Consider the following 25,269-nt stretch of genomic DNA (forward strand, 5'->3'; position numbering starts at 1 on the left):
ACCCCAACGGCCAGATCAAGTCATATGCCGCTACAGGAAGTAATGTTACGGGGTGGACTGAAGTGACAGAACTTACTAGCGTGTAGTCAGCCCACCCTTGTGACAGAAAACCAGAGTTTATCTTTGCCTCTGGTTCTCTTTGAGTCTGAAAGAAGGAAGTAGGGCCATTCGCTGTAGGGGAAAATGGGCTCGACCCGAGCTGCACAGCTGTTGTTCCCTGCTGCCGGACCTGTTGAAGGAAGGTGATCCACCGACACTGAAAGAGTAAACAACCTTGACTATGACAGGGGCACTGCATATGAGAAGCAACAGCTTTGGAATGGATTGTTTTAGCAGCTTTCTCAATGCTTCTGAGATAGAGCTCATCTTTGTGCGAGTAGGAGAAAAGGTGTATCTACTAAAAAGCATTAAAATGCTTATGCTCTTAAAAGCATTTTGCTAGTGACACAGTCTGTGAGATCAGCAGTCCTGTATTTGTCTGAGAAAGTATGGCAAATTAGAGACAGAGTAAAAAGCTACTTACCTCTAGTTATACACTGTAGTTCCTTGACTGATCTCTCTATTTGCTTCGTCATGTCAGCAGCATTTCAGCTGGCAGCCTTCCTCACTAATCCCAGATGAATACCTCAGGTGCATTAAGAAAGGATAGCCCTTGCTTTTCTGACTTTTCATCTACTACTCTTTTAACAGTTTAAAACCTTTCACAGTAAAACTCTGAACCCGATGAAGAAGTATATCCAGATTTTAGTATTTAAAATTTTTAAATACCAAAAGACTTTTTCAGTCTTGTTGAAAAATATGCCTTAAGATCCATTGTTGACATGTCAGACAAACTTAAAATACGTTTTTTTGCCAGTGAGAGCAGAGAAACATTCGCTGTTTGGGGTCTTCTAAGAAAAAAAAATCTGTGCATGACCTCAAATTACTCTGGTTTACCCTTTCCTTAAGAATTAAGGGAAATATAAGAAGCTCTGTCCTGCCTTTGTGCCTGTAATACTTGCAGGTCTGAACCAAGCTGAGGACTGTAATTAAGCAAATTTTTTTCTTGTTATGCTCAGGACTACGTATTTTCTTCCTAGCGCATAATGTACCAAATGAATTCCTGTTTTGTTCCACATCCCATCCCAAGCATTCTGGATTGGCCACAGCAAAGACACTGTAGACTAGGACTTTAGGATGATCTGCACCCTTTCTCCCTTTTTCCATATTCTTCGTCCATTAGGCATATATATATATATATATATACACACACACACACATACCTCAGACCTAGATCTTAAGCATTTTGAATCAAGAATTGTCCAAAATGTGATTAACAAAGAACACTTTTTTTTAAGGCCTATTTTTGTAGATTCTGCATGTACAGTTCTCCCCTCATTTTCTATTATCCCTCTGCCTGCAGCATGTAATGGTTTTGACAGAAGAAACACAGCATATTAGTCTTAATAATATTAAGCAAGAAAAAACTCCACCAACATCTAAGAAGTAGTCGTAAAGTGTTAATACTGTGCAAATATCTGCTGATAAAGTCAGTACGATTTTTCTGTGAAACACACTCTTACTGAAGATCAGGCCTCTGAGCACTCTCCCAGTACAAAAGTACTGAACGATGCACAGTCACTTAAACCTAGACATATACATGTACAGTCAGTAACTGTCACTTGAATGAACCAGAAGGAAATGGTTACACCATTGGTTACACCAAGTACTGTATTCTTTCACAGTAAAACCTTTTTATTATTAACCTATCTCATCCAGTGAGCTGTAGAAGCTACTTTGCTGTTGGATTAAGTTCATGATGGATTATACTTTCTCACAGTCTCAAAGCTTAAATTTTGATTTCTGACCAGATGGCTTAGCACTATTAAAAAACCAGCAGCATTATTTGTTTTTACTTGGTTTTTTTGTACACATGAAGTGCAGCTTTTGTAAAGCAAAAGGTAAAGAACAAAACAAACACCTTTTTATTTAATTCTTTTACAAAGAGAAAATAAATATTCTTGAAATCAACACATATGCTGCTCTAGCCCATGCTGGACTCAAGGGTCTATGACATGAGGAAACAAAGACAAATAGTTGTGCTTATGATATTTTTTCCCCACTGGAGAATAACAATGAGTTCTACATGCCTTCCTCCAAGGGATATTTGGAATATTTTAATGAAGTTAATGTGAAATATATGAACTGGAATGTTTTCTCTCAATATCTCTCTTGAAGCAGAGGATTTCTTTTCAATTTTTTAAAAAATACTTGTACCACAAAAAACTCAAGGACTCTGTAACCATTCAAGATTATGTAAAACAGCAGCACAGGCGGTACTTTCCACATAAAAGCACTCACACAGTTCTAAATGAAAACTATGAGAATAAATTAAAATATCCCTCCAACTTTTAAAGGCCTGCTAAAAAGAAAACACAGAGGGTTCCTGAAGGTGCATCTACCCTCAGATTATAATAGACTTTTGAGAATCACATAGCAAAAGCCAGAATTTTATTATACAGGGCACAGTGGATAAAGCTCACTATTTTTCTTGCTTTTATCCTAGCTCCCATAACTGATCGAATCTCAATTCCCTTACTAAACGTCCTTATCAATACCATGCATTACTTGATAAGCAAAAGCATTTGTACAAAATGAAAAACTTATGGAAGAAAAAGAAGTATCCAAACAAAAACGTTTACCTTTAAATTGACAAAAAGACATGCTTTCTGTGAGCAAAGCAATTAATGCTTTCTCTTTCTTCCTGTATACCCCAGGATCGTAACTACCAAACTCTTTCACTGAAAGTTTTGGTATCAAGACAGTATCTTCAAATGTTTGCAACTGACAATATTCTTTGTAGGTACAGAAACCCCTTAAAAAAAGAAAAGAAGAAAAGAAAAAAAAAAGTTGCATCAGGTAAAGGGTAAGGATTCATTTTAAGTCAGTAAGTTACACCAAAGAAGAACAGAAGTTATTATGAATGTATTTACACATGAAGTACACAAATACAGTGGTAGTACAAATGAAGTGCTTTGAGATACTGGTTTTCAATACACAGGTTTATATAGACAGTCTAACTATTTTCTGCATGATGGAATTTAACTATTTAAAGAACAAAAACTGCCCACAAGTGAGTACAATTCTAGAAGTCTGCAGTCAACTTTTAAGTATAGTACAGCAATCTAATGATCCAGATACAGAGAAAATAAAAAGGCTGCTTTTGTAAGTCCCTCAAACATCACACTATTAACCACAGATATTTACAAGGAAAGCACAGTGAAGTGTAAAACTGCTCAAACGGTAGTGCACATGCCTAAAATACCAGAGTTTATAGTAACTGAGGAAATCGTTCTCTTATGCAAATTTATCAATCGATCAGATTCTCAAGTTTTTCCACTATACTCTCCCCAAGCACACATTTCCCCAGTCTGACCCAGAGTACACACAAGCAAGTAGCCAATGTTATGAAAACATCCAAAGAAGAATGATAATACTTAGTATGTGGACTATTGAGGGCCAAAAAAGAATTTGTAAACACCCATACAATAAAAACTACTCTCCATAAAAATCTGAAGACCAATACACCTTTAAAAATTGTCTCCAAGCAGGGAAGATTTTCTCAAAATACCTAACTGTTCAAACAAAATCTCTGTATATACTTCCATTTCCAACACAGAACTTCCCATCATTTCAGTCATAATAGTTCTGGTACTGTTCCAACTACTGTAAGGACAGAATACGTACTTTTGTGAGACCATTTACAGTAACAATATGAAGAATTTTCCATATTCCATAACCAACAGGAGCCAACAACACCTGCAACCACCTGAGCACATTGAGTCATTCATGCCTAGCTAATGATTCTGGGCATACTCCGTCAAATATAGTTAAGAATTAAATATGATACGCACCTGAATTATAAAAATTCTCAGGATTTCACAGCAAGAATACGTTGCTAGTTTGGGGGGTGTTTTTTTGGTTTTTTGTTTAAGAATTCCTTTTTTGAGTCTTGGCATGTAACAGAAGGCCAAAATCAATGTATTTATTTATTTATAAACATGTGGATACTGAATGAAACATGCAAATTCACTGAAGACTCAGCAGCAATGTCTATTTTGCACTTGTAACAGCCTCCAAGCTAACCAGCCTCAGAGAAGAGGAAACAAAATTTTTGCAGTAAAAAACAATGTTTGAAAGTATCCATTCACCCAAACTAAACAAAGAGACAGAACAAACTTTCTAATTCTAAATCCCTCAAATGCCAGTCTTTCACTTTGTCCTTCATGTTCTTTACAAAAAAGAAATCCATCATGACAATCTCTACTATACTTAAGACTCTCCTGCAGGGTATTAAGTTTTCCTCTGTTACGAAACAGAATGAGTATTAAAAATTCCTTTGTGTTACACAGAAAGTTAAATGTCCAGTGTGAATGAAGACAGCAAACAGTAAAATAAACTTCTAACAGTTTTAAAAAATTCATGAGAAAACCGACTCAGAATGGGACAATACATGAAAGTAAACAATTTAAATAACATCAGATGGTTTTGATTCATTTACATATTCCCTGGCAGACTAATCTTTTAAACAAGAAATTTCAAGTCATCATCTTTAGTTCAGGTTTGTTTATATTCTACATTTTTAAATCAGACAAAAGCAAGAGTTCTTTACAGATAAGTAAGCCAATAATTTTAGCAAAATGATACAAAAAACTTTCTTAAACCAAGTAAAAGATTTATAGTTACAGTAGAATAATAAAAAGGGAGTAAAGTCTGCCGCCTGTGGAGGGAAAACTGAAATGGCCATCCAGTAACAGGCGGTGAACTCTGTAAACCATCTTTCTTTTCCAGCCCTGTTACCACAGGGTTCTCTTAAGGTCATTGGGTTTCTGGCAAAAGCGTCCTGTAATGGCAGCTGCTGGAGTCTCTGCATGTTCCTCCAAGGGCCTTTTAGGTCACATGGAGAACTCCAATTTCCGCTCTAGTTTAGGGTATTTTTGCTAGTAAAGCCATTGGTAACATGGGAGATCAGCCATGCATTATCTGCCTTCCATGGCAAAATAATTTTCATCGGTGCACAGCAGACTGGAGAACACTGGTAGTTACCCGAGCAGGAATCTACCAAAGCCAAAAAAACAAGACAACATCAGCACATATCCTTCCAGTTAACATACGAGTGTCTCACAAGGTACTTTTAAACTATTAATTGCCAGAATTTAAGTATGTGAATTTAAAATCCAATGAGCAATACAATGTTTCACACCCACCTGTAGCTACACAAATGTCCCTAATATTTTCCTCTTTTATTAGAATTTAACATGGAAAATGCACCTTTCCAGCCAGAGGGGATGTTTTGAAGAAAATTAGACAGAGCACAAACATGCACAGAAGAAAGAACCAACCAGATGAAAACACTATGAATGCACAGTAATAGACTCAATGGATAATTAATTTTAAACAAATATTAAGAAGGTGAAAAAGAAATTCATTATTTTCAATAGCTTTTCACTTTCCATGGGACATTGTGTTAAAAGATACTTCTTGTATTTCCATAGCTTGACCTACTGAAGTAAGAGTGTAGCATTATTTCAGTACCATTTTCACCACGAAAATGAAAAACAACCATACATCTCTGCAATTTAAGAAGCAAGAAACATCTAAGTAGCTGGATCAGTATTCAGTATTCGTTTCAGTTGTAAACAGCTACAAATACTAAGGCATACAGTATATAGGCCAACTAATGCAGGCACAACCCAGACCAGAATCTGCACGTCTCCTGTACACAGGCTTTTCAATGCAAAGCTCTACGTTTGCTTTTTTTGCATTTATTTTTGTATCTGGTTTTTTTTACTAAGATCTGATAACTGGTCTTTAAAGTGTTAAGCTGCCATTTACAGTTGGATCTTTTTAATGTTATAAACTGTTCACGAAGCAGCTTGTGCAGAGTCAGCCAAGCACACAAAGCAGGAGAGTAACAGAAGAGGAATAGCAGGATTCTTCACCAACTAGAGATACAGGATTAATGCAAGCTTAGGCTTTATAGGGAAAGTGAGACAGCAGACAAGAGTTATACAACAGAATTTATTAAGGAACAGAAAAATCTCACAGCCTTTTTTTAATAAGTAGCAAAGCAAAGAAGCTCCTGAAATATTTAAGAAAAGCATCCCTCAGCCACTAAGGTTCAGATTCCAACTGAAAGCTGTTATTTTTCATACGAAACCTATTATTGCCAAAAGCAGAACAGCCTAAAAAGCCAAAAGCTGCACACAGAAAGGCAGAAACTTCTACTGCACCAAACAGTGGAAAGGACTTAGTAATACCCAAATTCAAGTCTGTCTACCTCTGAGATGCTCATGGTCAACTATTCTTGTTAGTACGCGAACATTTTTTTAAATACAGATCTGAACAGATCTGAGTATTTTTAAAATTAGAGCTCATAAGGCATGGAGAAGAATATAAAACAGTGAAAAATGGATATGGCTGTAGTAGAACATTCCATTCATGACAAGACAAGACAGAGCCTCATTTGAGTAATATTGTCAATTAACTCTTCATACGTGTATTTTGCTTTTATGATTCTGAGCAGATCTGGTTTTTAATGGATGACATACTCCTGTATCAACATCCTTGGAAAGACATGTATCTCAAACAGCTAAAATTTAGACTTGGTTATTTTACTGTTGATACTTGAACAATTTTAGGGACCTTTTAGGTTACTATTACTGTCAATTCTGCTTAAGAGTCCAAGTGGAACAGCAGCAATAACTCAGCTTTTGGAAGGACATTTACTTTTAAGTTAGAGAAAAATCAATGCTTCATCAAGCATCTGACCGGAAGGCACAGATACAACTATGAGATCACATGAGTAGGAGGAGCGGTCAGATGTTTCCAAAGAGTTTTTTCCCCACCCCATCCAAAGCTTTGGTGTCCAATGAGAAGCACTCACCCAGTGCTGCCTTCCAACGAAAGGAGACGAGCAGCTACTTGCCATGGTGTTCGAAAGGAATGCTATTCTGAGGTAGGGGAAAAGACAGCAATTTGTAACAGTTCCACTGCCCCAATATATAAAGATGTCGAACAAACATCCAAACTGAGCTTGCAGTAGCAACTCTATCTTTTGAGAAGCTCTGATTTCAGATTTCTAGAAGACATTTCCATCATGTTAAGAGACACGTAAAAGAAACAAATCATTAATCCTCAAAGGAAGATGACAGGGTCAGAAGAACAACGCAGAGTATGATGCCTATTAAGATGTACACGTGGAGAAAGATTTGCGGATGAGGAAATGGAGAATGCAGAAGCACTGAAGTATGGCACAACATTTAAGTTATTCAATGCCAGTGTTGGCTGTAGTCTTCTAAAAACGTCTCCCATCAAAGAGATTTAGTAAAACATTTCTTTGTGCAGCATTTCAATCTTTTCTTCCAACTACAGAGAGAATACCTCTATTACCAATAGGAATTTGCAACAGCTCTGACTGTTGGGTGCTGAACATGCTACATTCAAGAAAAAAAAATTAAAGAACTTACTGCGTAGCCATGAGCAGTCAGACTGAACCTTTTGTAGAAGGAAATGAAGACTACTCACCTGTAACTAGACTCTTGAGATGATCACTGCTTTGAGGATGCAGTCTGTGCATGTGGACCGACAGAGCTGATTCACAGTAGTTTTTACTAGAATACTCATTACCTCATTTACTACCTCCTTTACTATGTCTCTTTAATGTTTAAAAACTCTGTAAAGGAGACTTAGGGAACAATTCACTTAAGAGAGCTTAAGAGCAGAAGGATCTTTTAACAGCTGGTATGATTTTCTGTCCAACACAGATCACCGCCCTTCATTGCACACACCTGTAATTTAGACTTGCTTTAGACTGGAATACACCACTTAGAAATGAATCCAGTGTTGATGCAGAGGCAGAGAGGAGAGATGATCTACTTATTTTAGAAGTTGTTTCAGTAGGTAACTACCTTCACTTAAACCTCTGTTTTGCCTTTCCTTACATGTTAGCAGTTTTAATTTTAAGCAATAGCTTCTTCACATGTTTTCTCCTTTAATTCCTGTTAAAGTCATTGTATCTCAAACATGACACCAACTCACTCAAGACATTTTCTTAGCTTTCAGACAAACTGAAAGTAGTAGATTTGAAACTCTTGCATTGGACAATCTGTTTTCCCAATCCATCTCGCTAATGACACAGAGAAACATCTCCGCTTCTGTTCGTTCCTGTATCATACATGGATTCAAGGAGGAAATTGTGCCCTTTCATTATGAAACCACACTAACCTCTCCAACATTACACCTGCCCCCTCAGTCATTACTTACCACAGATATAGTTCCCCCATATAGGAAAATGGCCTCCACTCCTTCATCCTAACCAGAATTTGGAGTACTGCAGGAATACACATTTGAATAGACTATGCTTGACCGCTCAGCTCCCACTAATGTTCATCGCTGTGAACTCACAACTTGCAGGTTTTTCACTGTTGCGTTCACTTCATATAATCCAGAAAAGAACAACATGTGCCACAGAATTTACGTAACTGCATTAGAAACACTTAAGTTTCATGAACCATTTCATAGACATGGTAGCTGTTACTCCAGTAAACACTCATTACTTAGCGTTAGAAACAGCATGTCTTTTTAAGGAGAATGACTTAGGTGCTATGTGGACACTATCTTGGATATGGGGAATAAATGACACCTATTTTGCTATGCTTACAAATTACCATTTTTCCACAAGCGTTAAATTTCTCTGAGAATGCCTGGTTTTCGTAACAGAATTTTGGTTCCTATTATTTGCATCCACAGCCTTAGTTTTTCAGTTTCAGTCTGACCTGATCAGAATTCAATTTGGAAAAAAAGAAAGATAAACATGTGGAGTAGTCATCTTTAAGAAGAACTCTACTTAGAGGCAAGTAGCTTTCCTTGTTTGAGTAACCTCTGCACATTTCACCGTCCAGAGTTTAACAAGCAGCAGCCTTTCCTCTAGATGAATAGAGGTGGAGATTACAGATGCACCGTTGCATTACCAAACCAAGGCATACAAATAAATAAAGTAACAAAACTAATTCATCAAGTTATAAATAAGAACTCTAACAAACGTAGTTCTTAACAGAAAACATCTGTAGATGTGCATGGCAAACTCTAAAAGTTGCTTTCTACCAGGAGTATAGCTTAAGCACTTCCTGAAAAAGGACCTGTGGCAGTATACTTACTTAAGACTTACTAAGGAAACTAGCACACTTGGAATGGACATGAACAAACAATTGCTACTCTTTATGGTTCTCTTGAAAAGAAGTGATACGGATGACTTTCTGTATTCTTACATCTATCCAATCAAAATTCTCTTTAATGACTTTGCCACATAACTTGAATACTTTAGGTTTTCCTAAGAACAAGGTATAAAGATAATTCGAAACTCATGGCTATAATTGGTAACTTGGCTAAGATCTAAGGATAAATTTTGATTACAGAAGAGCTACTCTAATATTATGGAGACTGTAACAGCAGACGCTATCGACACCTGCAACTTGCACCATCTTGCCTTCTAGAGAGCGAGAACTGAGAAAACGAAAAGTGAATTTTCTCTAACAAGCTCAAGTGGAAGTGTTACAAGCTGAAGTCTGAGTAAAGTGTTTCAGCTACACCACCCAGGTTGCAGAAGATGAAGGCAGGGATTGGGAAAATGAAGAACCATCCACTGTGGAAGAAGAGGGGGTTTGAGACTGTTTAAGGAACCTGAAAGTGCACAAGTCCGTGGGACCTGATGACATACATCCATGGGTCCTATGGCAACCAGCTGAGTAAGGGACTACACCACTATCCATCATATTTGAGATGTCACAGCAGTCCAGCGTAGTTCCTTCTGACTGGAAAAGGGGAAACACAACCCCCAGTTTTATAAAGGAAAGATGACACAGGGAACTACAGGCCAGTCTCACCTCAGCACCTAGCAAAATCATGTAACAGATCCTCTTGGAAACTATGTTAAAGCACATGGAGAATAAGCAGGTGACTGGTGTCAGATGACACGGCTTCACTAAAGGTAAATCGCACCTGACAAATTCGGAAACCTCCTACAGTGGAGTTAAGCAGTGGTGGATGAGGGAAAAGCAACAGACATCACCCACCTGGACTTGTGCAAAGCACTGAACACTGTCTCACATGATATCCTTATCTCTAAACTTCACAGACACAGATTTGACACACGGACCACTCAGAGGATAAGGAACTGGATGGATGGTTGCACTCAAAGAATTGTGGTTAATGAGTCGATGTCCAAGCGGAAAGCAGTGACGAGCGGTGTTTGTTCTTCAGGGGTCAGTATTGGGACCAGCGCTGTTCAACATCTTTGTCAGCAAAATGGACAGTGGGATCAAGTGTACCCTCAGCAAATTTGCTGACAACAAGCTGTGTGGTGCAGTTGACATGCCGGAGGGAAGGGATGCCATCCAGAGAGACCTCAACAGGCTTGAGAAGTGGGTCCATGGGAGCCTCACGCAGTTCAACAAGGTCAGGTGCAAGGTCCGGCATACACATCAGGTCAATGTCAAGCATAAGTACAGGCTGGCTGGAGAATGGATCAAGACTAGCTCTGGGGAGAAAGACTAGGGGGTCTTCACGGATTAGAAGCTCAACGTGAACCAGCAACATGCGCCTGCAGCCCAGAAAGCCAACCGTGTCCTGGGCTGCATCAAAAGAAAAGTGACCAGCAACTCAAGAGAGGGGATTCTTGCCCTCTATTCTGCTCTTGTGAGACCCCACCTGAAGTACTGTGCCTAGGTCTGGGGCCCCTGATGCAAGAACAGCACTGACAATGTTAGAATGAGTCCAGAGGAGAGCCACTAAGTTGATGATGGGGCTGCAGCATCTCTCCTACGCAAACAGGCTGAGAGAGTTGGGGCTGTTCAGTCTGGAGAAGAAAAGACTTTGGGGAGAACTGAGAGTAGCCTTGCAGTACCTAAAGGGGGCTTACAAGAAGGCTGCAGAAGGGCTGTTCACACAGCACGTAAAAAGCGCATGTAGTGATAGGACAAGGGTGAGTGGCCTTAACCTGAAGGAGGGAAGAATTATATTTTAGGAAGACATTCTTTACTATAAAGGGCAGTGAGGCATTGGAACAGGTTGCCCAGAGAGGTCGTGGACTCCCCACCCCTGGAGATGTTCAAGGCCAGGCTGAATGGGGTTCTGAGTAACCCGGCCTACTGGAAGGTTCTCTGCCCATGGCAGGGGGGTTGGAACGAGGCAATCTTTAAGCTCCCTTCCAATCTAACCCATTTCCCACTGCAAATCTCTCTTGCCTTCCAATTCCAACAGGCCCACGGGAATCTGTTCAAATTATACTAGAGTCACACACAGTTATTTGGTCACCACAAATAGATACCAGCACTGCTTCACTGTCTTAAGAACTAAATGAATTCAGCAGGCAACAAATGATTAGTTCTGACAAACTCAAGAGAAGATCCCAACTAGGCCGCTGTTGGGATTGTAAAGAAGTCAACCAAGCGATCCTATACTTGAAGCAGAGTGTTAAAAAAGGCAGGTATGGAATGCGTCATTAAGCCAGACCATACCGTTGGCCCTCATCACAAATTAGGTATCTGGATGTTTAAAGACTACACAGAGAACTGCCAACTGCTCTCACAGTATTCACATTTTACAGGCTAGGCAGAACCAAAATGTATCTACAAGCCCACTTGTACTACTCGTATCTTGAAATGCTTAGAAAAGTGTCACCTGCGCACTGAGCGACGTGTCACGAACATAACAAAAAAATTAAAGATACACTTTCATGTAACACAATTAAGCAGCATCAGTGCATTTCTGTCTGTTACTGCTATTACTTGTATATCTGACTGGTAACAGAGAAAGTATCTGAAATTTTCTCAGAATGCCACAGACCTTTTCCAGAAAACCATATTTACATTCAAGCAAATGTTCAGGGAGAACTCTGCATCACAGCCTCACAGAATACACAAGGTCAAAAAGGAGCCCTGGAAATCATGTAGCCCAATCTCACTACCCACAGCACAGTCAACTAGACCAGGCTACTTTGGGCTCCAAGTACTTTGGAAAAGGGAGACTCCACAACCGTTTTGGGCAACCTGTTACAGTCCATGCCCACCTTCATAGTAAAAAAGTTTCTTCATACGTCTAAATGGAACTTCCTATATTTCAATTTGTGCCCACTGTCCATTGCCCATTCACTGGATATTGCTGCGAACAGTCCAGTTGCACCTTCTTTACATTCTTCTAACAGGTATTTAGGCAAATTTACAAGATCCATAACTAAGCACAACTCTACCCTCTTTGTTCTCATACTATTTAAAAATACTTCAACATGAGAATTTCTGGTGGCAAGAATAGCAGTTCAGTGAACAATTTAAGATGGTGAAATTTGTCACCAACCCAATACAGAAAACCTCACCTACTCCCTATTCTTGTCCAGCCATTTCTGCTCCTGAACCGTTCATCCCTCATGCAAGCACAAGTACCTGCGCAGCTCCATGGTGAAACAACTCATTCAGCTTGAAAGCCCACAAAAGGCCACTTTGCTTTTATCACAACGGAATTGTTTCTTCCACCCAGTTCACTCTCAGTCTTCATTAGAGATACCGACTTGGCCCCCATCTAAAAACCTGTTCTTTCTGGCAGTCAGATTTCGTACGTAAGACCATGTATTATCCAAAAACAATAAACTCTGCCAATTAAATGATGACGCCAAAAGTAACCGAGTTAATTTTTGTCAATGTGCTCTGTCAATGAGGAACGAGTCCCTGGCAAAAATTATGCAGTTAGAACTCCTGCACAGTAGTGAGGCACAATGGAAAAACCCCTAGGTCATTGCACCAGTCCCCGTAACACACTGCTTTCCCAGAAATGTTGCAGAATGTCTATAATTTGGCTGATTTCCATTCTGTAAGTAAGACTGAAAGCAAATTGTACAAAGCCAGGCCACACGCTGTTTGGGACAAGACCGTGAATATGCTGAGGAAGGAATGTTTCAGCTATAGTACAGAGTTAGAAACACATCTAACATCGTCAGTCCTAAAAAGAAAGATTCCTAAAATGTCTTTGTTAAGTCACTGTGACCAGTAAGGATGATTTCAGCGCTGACTATGAATCATTATCATTTATCCTCCTGCCATTCTCTTCAAATGAGCCTTCTGCAACATATCCATCATCCATGTATGCAGCCTCTTATCAGCTCTGAATGAAGAGCACTGCACTACAACATTTCTTCACTACTGCACCTTCTGTTCTTCACCAAATGGATCTTGCCTTTTCTGCACCAATATTCTCTGCTCTGTTGATTTGGAAACAGGATTCACTACTGCCTCTTACTCTGCTTCTTCACTGGTAACGGATACAAGAAACCCAATGAGTCAAGGAGCTAAATCCCATAATTGTAGGTTAAAATGCTGCATCTCTATAATTTTGCATCCTCTCACTGCTGTCAAGGTAAAAATAAAAATTTCTTTACACCCGCATCATTCAGGCTAAATGTCAAGCATTTATATGAATGAACATCATCTGCAAAAACAGTGCAAAATCCCATCAATTACCTGGAAAGTTCTTTTGGCAAATTAACTTTATCAAATTGCCCTCATTTTTTTCAATACACAGATTTTTTTTTTTTTTTTACCTGCGAAGTCGACATGCGAGAGGTATCTTGTCGGCCTGTTAAATCAGACGAGGAGATATTGACTGGGGCACCACGATGCAATCTCATACTCACTTTCCTTTCTCGTTCCATGCCAGATACTGGCCGAGGAGAGGTGTTGGCTGTGAGAAAAATTGCATTAGATTCTCATAATGAGAAATGCCATTTTAACACGGTCACTGGAAAAACTATGCTCTTGCTGTTTGCACATAAAAATCCCAGAGAACCAAACAAGAGGAATCGAGGCCATTGTTTGACATTTCACAGAAATTCAAGCATCAACTGGCAGGCAATGAGCGTATGCAATTACCTTCAATCTACTAAAAAAGCAAGGGAGAAAAAAACCAAACCAAAAACTAAACCCTGCCCAGAGACAAACTGCAAATCAGAGTAGTCTACAAGGTACACTTACCCAGGTACGTGCTTACTTACCAGCATGTGAAGTTGGGGTAAGGGGAGTAGGAGGAGCTACGTCTTGCGTTCCTCTTAGCCTGCCAGAAGCAGTGGAGGGTAATCCACGTACAGCTGGATTTCGTGTATGTCTTAATCTTTCCTCTCGTTCTCGCCTTTCATGTTCAGCATCTTCAGCTGCTCTGCTTGCACCCTACAGGTGGTCAAGAGTAATGAACAACTTGGGGGATTATGGAGCTTACAGCTGTACGTTTGGATAAAAATGCTGAAAAGAAAGAACTGGACAATACATGAACTGAAGTTTGATAGGCATTAACTATTTCGGTAAAATTTCTTGAGAACTGACATAAATTTTGATCACACAGGCTGCTCGGATAGTCTTCAAAATGCTAATGTACATACATACTGTTATGGCAGCTGGACACCTCCTCAACAGTTGCAAATGACCCATGTTAAAGATCAAGGTGGGAGAAAGTAGTAATTCCACAGTCTAGCCTGGTGACTGCCCTAAAGGATCTGTCTAAGAAGCCTTTCACATTAAAAACCTTGCAACTTTAACTTAGCTGTCATTCAAGCCTTATAGCATGGATTCCGTATCTCCTCCCTTTCCTCGCTTCCTGATCTTTTTGTCTACACAGTAGAGCTGCCAGGAGGAAAAATGGAAGACAATCTTACAGTATCAGTTAAGATACTCAAAACTGACAACGTAGTAAAAAACCCAACCAAAACCGTTAAAAATTCAAAGTTTTAGAAAGCTATGTGAGCTACTCACAAATTTCAGCATGTTCCAGTCAAAGACATAGTCATAGGAGAACCCCTGCCGATGAAAGAGGTTTCTGAATAATTGCCTCAGATAGGAGTAGTCCGGCTTGTCATCAAAACGCAAAGAACGGCAGAAATTCAAGTACGTGGCAAATTCAGCTGTAATTAAAGAAAGCCTGTTTTTTATCTTCAGCTTCACATTGGCTTTTTATAATTCTGAGTCGAAAAAAAACCCAAACCACCCCAAACCTGAAAAGAAGGCAATCTCCTAAGCATAAGAAAAAGAATAATTATCTAATGCTAGAAATCTACCAAAGGGAACACTATAACCCATCTATCATGTCAACCTTGAAAAATAAATTATTTTTCTACCACCGAGCAGGCAAAGATCTCATTCGTCAACAGCAGAGAGGACACAACAGTACAGTTCTTTAACCAACAGCTGGTGGGGGAGAAAAGATTTAAAACTTTGCCTGGAGTATACCGAACACAATTTATTGTGGGACAAGGAAGAGCATTTCTTTGTTAAGCCACATAGAGATTCATGTCCGCTACGTCACAAAACACGCAAAGACTAAGGGACTCATTAATCTCCCAGGTAAATCATGCCACATTTTTAATTTACAACAGTCTGAACATTTGTTTTTAAATGGCAAGCAAAATATTAGTTACAAAACAAAAAAGTGAATACTGTAGTGAATTCAGCGCACGAGAGAAAATAGCAGTATCAAAATACCAGCTTTTGACTTTAAGTCTTCCCAGATGAAATAAGAGATTAATTTATATTAAGAAAGAAATTCTAACAAATGGCACAAGAGAAGCTGATTAGTCTTCCCTGCCTGTAAACCCCAGAGAAAACACATAGTTCATGAACGTAAAGGAACACGCATGAAACAACACTCGAAACACATCAAAAATGATGCGTTTTCATACAACCCAAACAAAAACTATAGTTCTTGTCATTGTAACTAGTTGCCGAAGCAAAGAAGGTGGAAAGAAGAGACCGAACTCTTAGTGAAATGAAAACATTCTCTGATGACAGCTAGTGCTACTAAGTTTTAAAACAGATTTAAGTATCGTTTTACAGGACTCAAAAATGGCTTATTATTGTTTTGGTGTAAATAACAAACTGAGAAACGCAACCACTTTGAGGCATGATGCTAGGATACAGGAAGGTTTCTTTTGCCTCTCACAATTCTCATCCATCAGCAGGCCAAACCAGATGAACCTGGGATGGTAATTCTCAAGTGAAATAACTGCAGTAGGTAAGAGGTGCATCTGACTATACAATCCAATTTATCCAAGAAACAGTACCCACACAGATAGAGAAACAGGCAGTTTGCTAAAAGCTATTTGTCTGTTACAAATTATCCAGCCAACACGCACACAAAAAATACAGTGCAAATCAGATGGACCATGCTACCCTTCCACTCGAGGGCATTTCAACAGTTAAGACAAGGAATCTTTAGAAATGCTCTACGAACACAAAGATCTCAGTCTTCAGCATAGTATTTTTACCACAGATGTGGCAAAATCATGAGGGGTAAGGAAGGGGGGGGGCAGGGAGGAGATGGTGAAAAAGACTGGTAGAATTTAACGTAAAAAAAGGAGAAGTACTGCTAAAACATGAACACTTAGGCCTAGTGTTATAGAGGAGTAACTTACAAGGATATCCTTTACACAAAACCTCAATGGGTGTAGACATTTTCTTTTCACTGATACGTTCGTATTTCTGCCTCTTTGTTGCTGCTTTCAGTCCCTGCCAGGGGAGGGAGCCCAGGTTAAAATACATCAGTACATAGCCCAAGGACTCCAAGTCATCTCTGCGAGATTGCTCTACAACAGCATAAAAAAGTGAACTCATTAGGTTTTATTTTCTACTGGAAAAACAAAAGTCTGTGCAACAACACTGTTATAAAAACCCTTACAAGAACAAAAGACAGCTGAGAGTTACTACGCCCACGATAAGCTCATTCAGTACAAGAAAAGCCTATTATCCTTGCATTTATTAAAAAATGTGCTAATTCCTGAGCATTACAAACTGACTGAATTCCACCTAATCAAGACATGCAAGGCCATGCATGCTGCACTCTTAGCGTCAAAAATAGGGACTCTACAAAGCAACATCTACTTGCGCTAAAATCACACGCATCAACACATTTGAAGTTTCAATTTATTGCTTTCCCCAGCTCACCGATTCCAAGATGAGTGTTGATGGATGCATAACGGGCAGTTCCTGTCAAGTTTTTATTTTCACGATATGGAATATGTTGGTGAGTTCGAGCATCTCGATACTTCTTTGCTAGTCCAAAGTCTATTATGTAGACAAGATTGCCTTTCTTCCCCAGGCCCATTAAGAAGTTATCTGGCTTCACATCTCGGTGGATGAAGTTCTTAGAGTGAATATATTCAATTCGACTAATCTAAATGCAGACCACAAAAAAAAATCATTGTCAAGAGACTAAGCATACACCTTTTTCTGACAAAAACACTAGCAATTCTTAATTTGTCTTAATAATGTCTTAATAATGTCTTAATAATGAAAGAGGCAACCCCCCTTTTTACTGTAAGATAGAAGGGCATTAAAAAGAACATAATTTAGAAGACAACAGACAAACCTTCTTTCCAGCTCCTTGCCCGTGTCTATTCTACATCTGTTTCCAAAAACTTTCCTGGGGAAATTTCTTAAACTTTGAGCAGTGCAACACCTGGTTTGCAAACAGGGCAGGTCCAGTTCTTAAGAACTGGTAATCGCTTTTGATGGGATAGCTTGGATTTACAGAAACAGAAGTAATTTTGAACCTTCTCTCTATTAATACAGCTTATTCACCTCTAAATTACAGAAATAAAATGTATATAATCTATGAAAAATGTTTCAATATCCCAGCATATTGCATCAGCAAGATAACAAAGCCGTTTCCTACCATTTGGTCAGCAAGTAATAGGACTGTCTTGAGACTAAATTTCCTTGAACAAAAATTGAAGAGATCTTCAAGACTCGGTCCCAACAACTCCATCACCATAACATTGTAGTCCCCTTCAGCTCCGCACCACTTAATTGTGGGAATACCCACTAGAAAAAAATAAAACCGTTTATTCAGTATAACAATTTGATTTATACAGTTCATACACACAAATCTTCAAGGCTCTTAAGGTGAATTCTAAGAGGGTCATTACTGTGAATGTTTCCATTTACAGTGAAGTTTAATACTTTATGCTGCCTTCAGACACTCCAAAATTAAATGTTTGATAACTTCCAACAGAATCAATACAAAATTACAGCAATAGAGGTCTAAAAATAGCCTTTTTCCTCTTCCCCAGAAACCTTTCAGGCTTTGTACTTACATTGTAAATCTGAAATATTGAGCATCTTTGTTGGATTTGAACCCTAAGCATTTTATCAATAGTAATACTCGTGTAGTCTCTAAGATGCAATAAGGCACAAATTGGAAGTCTGAAAATAAAGACCCTGACAAACCACTAGATATTATTACTGAAAAAGGCCTTAGAAATTAACTTAGTTTCAAAGCCTACAAAATCACCACGATATACCTGTCTCTTTCATCAAAATTTGCAATGATTTTCCACACTTCCTTCATATTCTTGTCTTTCCTTCAGTTCCGTGGTATTTGTTGTTTGGTGAATCTCTACCAAAGTAGCATTGTTTACGAGATGCATTATTCATTCAGTTTGACAGTATGATAATTAGCCCAAATTTATGGAGGAACTCAGGAACCTTATTTCACACAGAAATGTAGAAATGCTCAAATTATTTTGAAATAAACCTGTATGTAGGTAGCCTTATTCAGATTTCCAAATGCCTTACTCTGAGTTAGTTCTATTCTAGTTTTGGTGTGAAATGCCGTAATTCACCCAGTTTCAAGGAAGCATGTTACTCTACGAAGACAATTCCAGCTACACGCAGGTGGCAACTGAATGAGGCAGGAATTAAAAAAATAACTAACTGCAAATACACGTTATTATCCATTTCTAGAGGTCTTATTACCGTACTTGGCATTTCAGATACGGTATGGAATGTACTCTTTATGAAAAGCATAGCCTCCTTTAGGAAGAATTCAAGGGACTACGAAACAAAGACAAAACTTAACTACACCGGGTTTATGTCCCAGAACTGCATGGGAATCTTACGTTTCTGGAATTCCAAAATATATGAATAAATTATTGTAGCAGAGCAACACACGGTAGCTATGAAGTTGCTTCACTCCTATTCTCCACTACTAATGCCATTTTGCCTTTGAACTCTTTCAGCAAGGAAATATTTTTAACTCAGAAGAAAGAATACTAACATGTACAACAAAAATTAACCTGAATTTAAAATGTTTATAATTGTGCTACCATAATAAGCAAGTCAGGTGAAATGGTCCCAAGCAGTGGTTACCATCTTTCACTGATCCATGAGAATCAGAAATAAATCACTGTTCTGGGACAAAACTTTGTTTCACATTGCACAAGGTCCTCCCATTTTAGTATTTCGGGAGCCACGAGAAACTTTGGGAGGATCCTACTGGTTATCACAAAGCGTGGTAGCCATGGATTTAGAACTGCTCCTCTACAACCCTTGCAGAACTGAAATGCTGTTCTTCACCTGCCCTGCTACCTTTCCCACCTTCTCCTTATTTGTCAAAAGAGATCCTTAACATTAACTACCAGGTGGCAGATACATCCAAGATGTAAAACCAGTAAAATCTTTGAAGAAGGAAAATAGTTTGCTTGCCTCCACCCTGCATCATTTTGTAGATTTTACTCTCAATGTGGAGCTGAGGATGTTTGGTTTTCACACATTCCAACTTAATTGCAACCTCCTCTCCGGCAGCAATATCAGTTCCTAAAACCAGAAGAATTTAAACATCAGTCAAAATATTTTTAAGATGCATTTCCTTTGCTAAGACCGAAACAAAACAAACATCAACAAACTACTTCTCAATGGCAAACATCCAGAGATTAAGTACTTTCAGCCACGATTATCTAAAAATTCTTCTGAAACCTCAGAGGTACTCTCCAACAGACTAGGATTTTAAGAGACAACTATTAGACACTGTAGCACAAGAAGCCACAATTGCTGCTATCCCATTAATAAAAACAAAAAAAAACCCCAACCAAAACAACAAAACTAAACCAAGTTCATCTTCTCATGGATGTCTTTCCACTTCCAGTTTGCAGTGGAAATGCTCAGAATTAACATGTACAAATGCAGCACATAGCCCCCCCCCAATGGAAGAAACGCTAGGCATTCAAATCACCTCCTCTTATGCCTTGGAAATAGAGACTATTTCCAATAAATAATAGAAAAATATGACTTTCCTAGATCTCAGCATACTCTGGCTGTACCCTGACACCTCATTTTACTTGGCTGGAAGGCAGATTATCTAGAATAAAGAATCTGTAGTCCCAAAAAGCTTTCTTTAAATGTCATTAAATTCTTGTTTCAGGAATCAAGTGACTGAAAAAATGGCTTACCTGTTCACTTTCAAAGTATATAGGGAGAAACTGACATTCTTTAAAAGAAAGTCAAGAAAATACACTCTCTCACAGCCAAGCAACTTACAAACTACAGGAAAAAAAGGAAATGGCAAAAGGAAATGTGTGACGCTTCACAGACATAATGCCAAGTCTCTCTACTTTCAGAATTTGGCTCTTTTCTGCATTACCTCGTGGTTCAGGATCACGTGAAGAACATCACCCACTGTTTGATCTGATCCCCACTTAAAAGCGTAACCTGAGGTTCACTAGCTGCTTTGGTTTTTTGAGAAACAGCAAACAATCTTTCTGTACTCACTTTTTCCATGATCAGGATTGCATATACTTTTACCCTACCTCACTTTCCTTTAACTCTCTTCAGAGTTCAAAACTCTTGTCATTCCTTGTGTAAAAATTACTGCATATTATTTCCCATTTCTCTTATCTGTACCTCTGTCAGTTCCATAATGCCCTTTTTGGGAGTCACACAAAGCAATTAAGACACATATGCATAATTATGTATTTTTCTGCCTACCTATTTTTTCCCCTATGTTTTCCTTTGACCATTACAGCGTACTGATCTAGCTTTTATACTTGCAAAATCCTGTTCCTGTGATTAAGGAGCTACTTCAGTGCTTTAGAGGCTTTTATCTATAAAGTCAGGAAAACTAAGGCTACAAAGACATGCTAACATCCCACACCTCAACGCAGACATGACCATTCACTTTGCCAGGAGTCGATACTGCACGGAACCAATCTGAGCTCACACAAGACTATGTGTCTTCTTTAACATTAATAAAATGTCTTTCCATTTGCACGCACACGTGGGTATCAAGGTGGTGTTGCCGGAACACTGCGCCTACTTGAGTGGAGACCCCAGTAGGTATTTATTAGGCATTTCACAATGCACCTTAAAAATTGACAAAACATATGAAGCTCACTCTAGATACAACTCAAGGTACTCAACTGGAAAACGCAAAAGAAAAATAAGGCTGTACATATATCTGTCTCATATGACTCTTTTTTTATCTAGCATAATAGGTGACAGAATCCTGGATTGTTACTTTGGTCACAATACAGTCGCAGTAACTGAAAGCTCTTCAATATGTAATCTAGTATTTTTCACATTTCATTCATGTATTATTTTGCTGGACTTTAAATTAATCACGGTGAACTTCAACCCAGAGATGTGAAAGCACGTATCAGCAATACGAGGAGGAAGGACTTATCTTAATACTGACCTCCCCACCTCAAATGAAAATCTTGATTTTGAACCACACATCTCCTGACTTTTCTCCCTTGTTCTCCCGAGTTCCACAGGAGCCAAAATCAGGGAGGGTGTGGACTGAAGACGGTATTAACTGATGCGTAATCAGCAGCAATGGGGTTATTTTGGGGTTCTGGCTGGTTTGGCTTTTTTAAAAAACCTTTCTGATCCAAAACAAACACAAACTTCTGCCTGCATATAATGAAAGACGTTATCTTTCTACGGACGGCTGCAGACTTCTGTGGTTGATTAACACAAAACCAGTGCAGGAGGATCAAGACTTGTGTTATCAGGATCAAGTTCTGCTCAACACATTATTAAACTGTTACTTCACAGACTGTGGTCTCGATTCCCTAGGTCACTTCTTAGCGTACTTGCTCTTCCCAAGAAGTCTTTACTACCTAAGAAAGCCAAGATCCTCAGCCTGACCACTTCTGTGTAAGCCCTCTCCTTCGAGACAAGAGATTTCACACTAAAATAATGCAATTAATATTTTTGAGTCCAGCAGAACCAATGTGAGTGGCATAAAAATGGAAATCGTTTTGCCAAGCAATCCACTGCTTCTCCCCAAGTAGGGACTTATGTCTACACCTCAATCCCGAGACAAAGTTTCTGAAATTTCACAGCGCCCTGTATTTCACCAAAAGCTTAGCTTCCTTTAAGGAATATGCAATAATATTTGAGAGGCAGCAATTCTATGAAAGGAATCACTAATTAAAAGAAGTGTTAACAAGCAGTATAATGAGAAGTCACCATTTATAAGTGAAAGACTAAAGTTGTGAAAGTATTTTCTTTTAAAATGTAAAATTCCAATTTACTTGTAATTGCAAAGTCCTCTTCCCTAAGGAAGGCCCTGGAAATTATTTTAATTAGTTTACAACCCAAAACTCATTCTTAAGAAAAATGTATACCTAACACAAGAAACCATGAAAACACTGCGACTGCTCTGTCTTCGTGACCCATTCCTACTTGACCTTGTGGTTTGGGCAACAAAACAAATGCTTACTCTGAGCCACTCACCCCTGTCCACCTTTCATACTATTTAGAATATCTGTGCATCAATTTCTTTCATATCTTCCTCTGGAAGGTAACATAAGTAAACTCCTTAATTTTATTTTCTTTAAGTTGTCCATCCTCATTTATTTACAATAGTGCCTTACACGTCAAAATCCTGTCCCACAGATCTCCATTCCAAACCCCAGAAGACAAATTTTGAGGTACGAAGGAGAAGAGAAAGAATGTGAAAGAACTATGCTACTAACAGTGGTGTTGGCTCCTTATTCCAAAGTAGGGAAAAAGAGGAAGGGTGGGAAAAGGGAGGAGGTCCCTCCCCTCTACTCTGGAATGTCTTCAACACCCTGGTAGCTGCATTTAAGACAAAACCTGAGGACTGGAAACAGGCAAAAATAGTCAAGTCTTCCTTTTCAAAGCATAAAACTCAGCTGGGAATGTATGCTGAAGTAATCTACAAATTCACTGAGGCCTATCAGAAGGCACGTGTACTTAAAAATAAATAATGACTTCTGAAATAATTTTAGAAATTATTTTAAGACACTTATGACTACTGCACAGTCTGAACAACTGAGCAGAAACCGAATTTTTAAAAAAAAACTGACCACACTTCATTATCACAAAAAACATTGTTTTCAAACATCTGTTCTACCAGATAGTGGTAGGCAAACCAAACGGGACTCTACAAAGGGCTTCAGTTCTTGAAAGGCAGTAATTTCCCCTGGAAAAATAAACCCATGCCACCAGCTGGATCTTCCATTCGCATACTTCCGTGCTGGTTACTGGCTCAGGCATGGCCTTTGCAGTAAGCCCTGAAAGTAAATTCACGATGGTTATTTAGAAATAAAATTTAGAAATAAAAAAACCCGTAAAACCCAGAGAATTTACTGCGCAAAATTCAGTATTGCATTAATATTTACGCTAGCATACAGAGAACTATTACTTTCTGTGCAACTTCACCGGTGTGAGCTGCATGCACAGAGATAAAAGCGACACATAAACCTTTATTTTACTTGCACTTTAAATTAATACTATAATACCAACTCATTTATCTGAGCAGTAGTCAGAAGTTAAAATTTTTCAAATCATCTGACTTTTCAGATTTTAACTGCTGCCTTAATTACCCCCCAAAATCCCAACGGAAGCCAACAAGGATTTTTACACAAGCTTTACCACAATCTCGGTCACGTCTTTGATCTTCTAAACATGCACTGCAGAGAGGAAGAATCATGTTCTGTGTCTCTAGACAACCACATACCTTCAGTTAGAAATGTGCATTTTTCATCAGGCATATTATCTGTATTATGGATAACCAGTACTTCATTATCTGTAGACAAGCAGCTTTAGCTAACGAATTATTTTGGAATGCCAGCTGTGCACTGCAAGACGAAGCACTGCCGTCTAGAAAAACAACCTCCAGCTCTCATACTGCATGCACTGCCAAACATACCACATAAGCTAGCAAGTGACATTATTTTTATCTTCCACAAATACACAGTCAATAAACCTTAGCCCCCGCAAGTTCCACCTTCCTCCCCTTCTTGATTTGCATTTCTAAATTAACACAATTTTCAAAAGCAGAGTACTTGTGTCTATGGGATGGGACATAACATTCATACTTCTTTGGATTTAACCCAATTCATACAGCTTGAGAGTTTGCAGAATACGTATTTTAAAAATACCTTCTTTCAAAACTTGTTGTACCCACTACTTGTGCTTGTCATAAGCATTAGCGGTAGGCTATTATGCTAGAGAGCTAAAATAATGGACTGGCAAAGACAATTCCAATCCTGTACGTTTAACAACTGCATAGCAATCACGATTAGGCGACGGTCAAGCAACAGGATCAGCCGAACTAGGAGGATTATTTTAAGGATTTAAAAGTTTTTTTACTGCAACCTAATCACCTGTAGTTGTGTAAGTTTTTTTTTAGGCCTCACAGGAGAAAGAATCATCCTTCCGACAATTTTTCCTAGTCCACTGCAGCGATATTTAACCCTGGTACACGTTTCTTTCCCAAAACGTTTTTCCGAATGTGGTGGGTTGTGGGGTTTTTAGGGTTTATGTATTTTTGGGGTTTTTTTCTTCCTTGTTCTTAAATGAGGCGATTTTTACCCTTATGCCCGTCTGACAGACGCGAACGGTGCCCAAGGTCAACAATGAGAAGAGGCAGCCGAGTAAACCAGAATTCCCGATTTCCGCACTGTCCAAATTAGGACATGATGTCAACGAAATATTAAATTACTGCTGCTGTGCTCCTAGCCGAGGTACTTGCCCGACCCAGCTAGGCCCCCGATGTTCTCGACAGAGCCACAAAACGGCCAGCTAAGTCCCCTGCGAGCCATCCTCCTTACCCAGGTAGATATCCCCGAAGGAGCCGCTCCCGATCTTCCGGCCGAGCCGGTACCGGTTCCCAACCCTCAGCTCCATGGCGACAGCTCGGCTCGTCCGCGACCCGGTTCTGCTGCTCTGCCCGGCCCGCTGGCTCTCGTTCTGACGCCTCACAGTCCTGCGGTTCCGGATGCCATCGCGGCTTTGGTCTCGCCGCTCGATACTAGCGAGACAGGCAAGACCGTCGCCGCAGCTCCCGAGCAAGATGGACACGGATCCCCGACACCACCGGCCCGTCAGCCCCTCCGGCCCCGAGCCACCATACTGCGTGACCTCACTTCCCCAGCGCCGGAGGCGGAGCGCG

At 39.3% G+C, this 25,269-nt stretch overlaps 1 protein-coding gene across 5 annotated transcripts; it reads right to left on the reverse strand.

The window, feature by feature from the left end:
* Positions 1-1,941: 1,941 nt before the first annotated feature.
* CSNK1D (casein kinase 1 delta) lies at positions 1,942-25,262 on the reverse strand. 5 transcript variants are annotated; one of them, XM_010413363.4, is made up of 10 exons: positions 24,929-25,260; positions 19,554-19,664; positions 17,743-17,891; positions 17,013-17,241; positions 16,484-16,654; positions 14,829-14,977; positions 14,078-14,249; positions 13,628-13,767; positions 6,926-6,992; positions 2,900-5,097 (listed from the first exon to the last, which is right to left on the reverse strand). In XM_010413363.4, exons 1-9 carry the CDS (start codon positions 25,002-25,004, stop codon positions 6,960-6,962), a joined length of 1,230 nt encoding a protein of 409 aa, XP_010411665.1. In that variant the 5' UTR covers positions 25,005-25,260; the 3' UTR covers positions 2,900-5,097; positions 6,926-6,959. The 5 variants fall into 5 exon arrangements, with proteins under 5 accessions (XP_010411664.1, XP_010411665.1, XP_010411663.1 ...); XM_039562531.1 differs by having other exon boundaries at positions 2,942-5,097; positions 6,926-13,338; positions 24,929-25,261; XM_010413362.4 differs by lacking the exons at positions 2,900-5,097; positions 6,926-6,992 and adding an exon at positions 1,942-2,854 and having other exon boundaries at positions 24,929-25,261.
* Between the last annotated feature and the right edge of the window lie 7 nt (positions 25,263-25,269).

The sequence above is a fragment of the Corvus cornix genome, chromosome 18 (assembly GCF_000738735.6).
Source record: "Corvus cornix cornix isolate S_Up_H32 chromosome 18, ASM73873v5, whole genome shotgun sequence".
Lineage (NCBI taxonomy): Eukaryota > Metazoa > Chordata > Aves > Passeriformes > Corvidae > Corvus > Corvus cornix.

What these genes read in the sequence shown, in the direction of transcription:
- CSNK1D (XM_010413361.4), bottom strand. Translation starts at nt 25,004, where the DNA reads ATGGAGCTGAGGGTTGGGAACCGGTACCGGCTCGGCCGGAAGATCGGG. An exon ending in CTTCGGGGATATCTACCTGG is followed by an intron (nt 19,665 to 24,928) that starts GTAAGGAGGATG and finishes TTCTGGTTTTAG; the next exon opens with GAACTGATATTGCTGCCGGA. An exon ending in CAACACTCATCTTGGAATCG is followed by an intron (nt 16,655 to 17,012) that starts GTGAGCTGGGGA and finishes ATGCTGTTGTAG; the next exon opens with AGCAATCTCGCAGAGATGAC.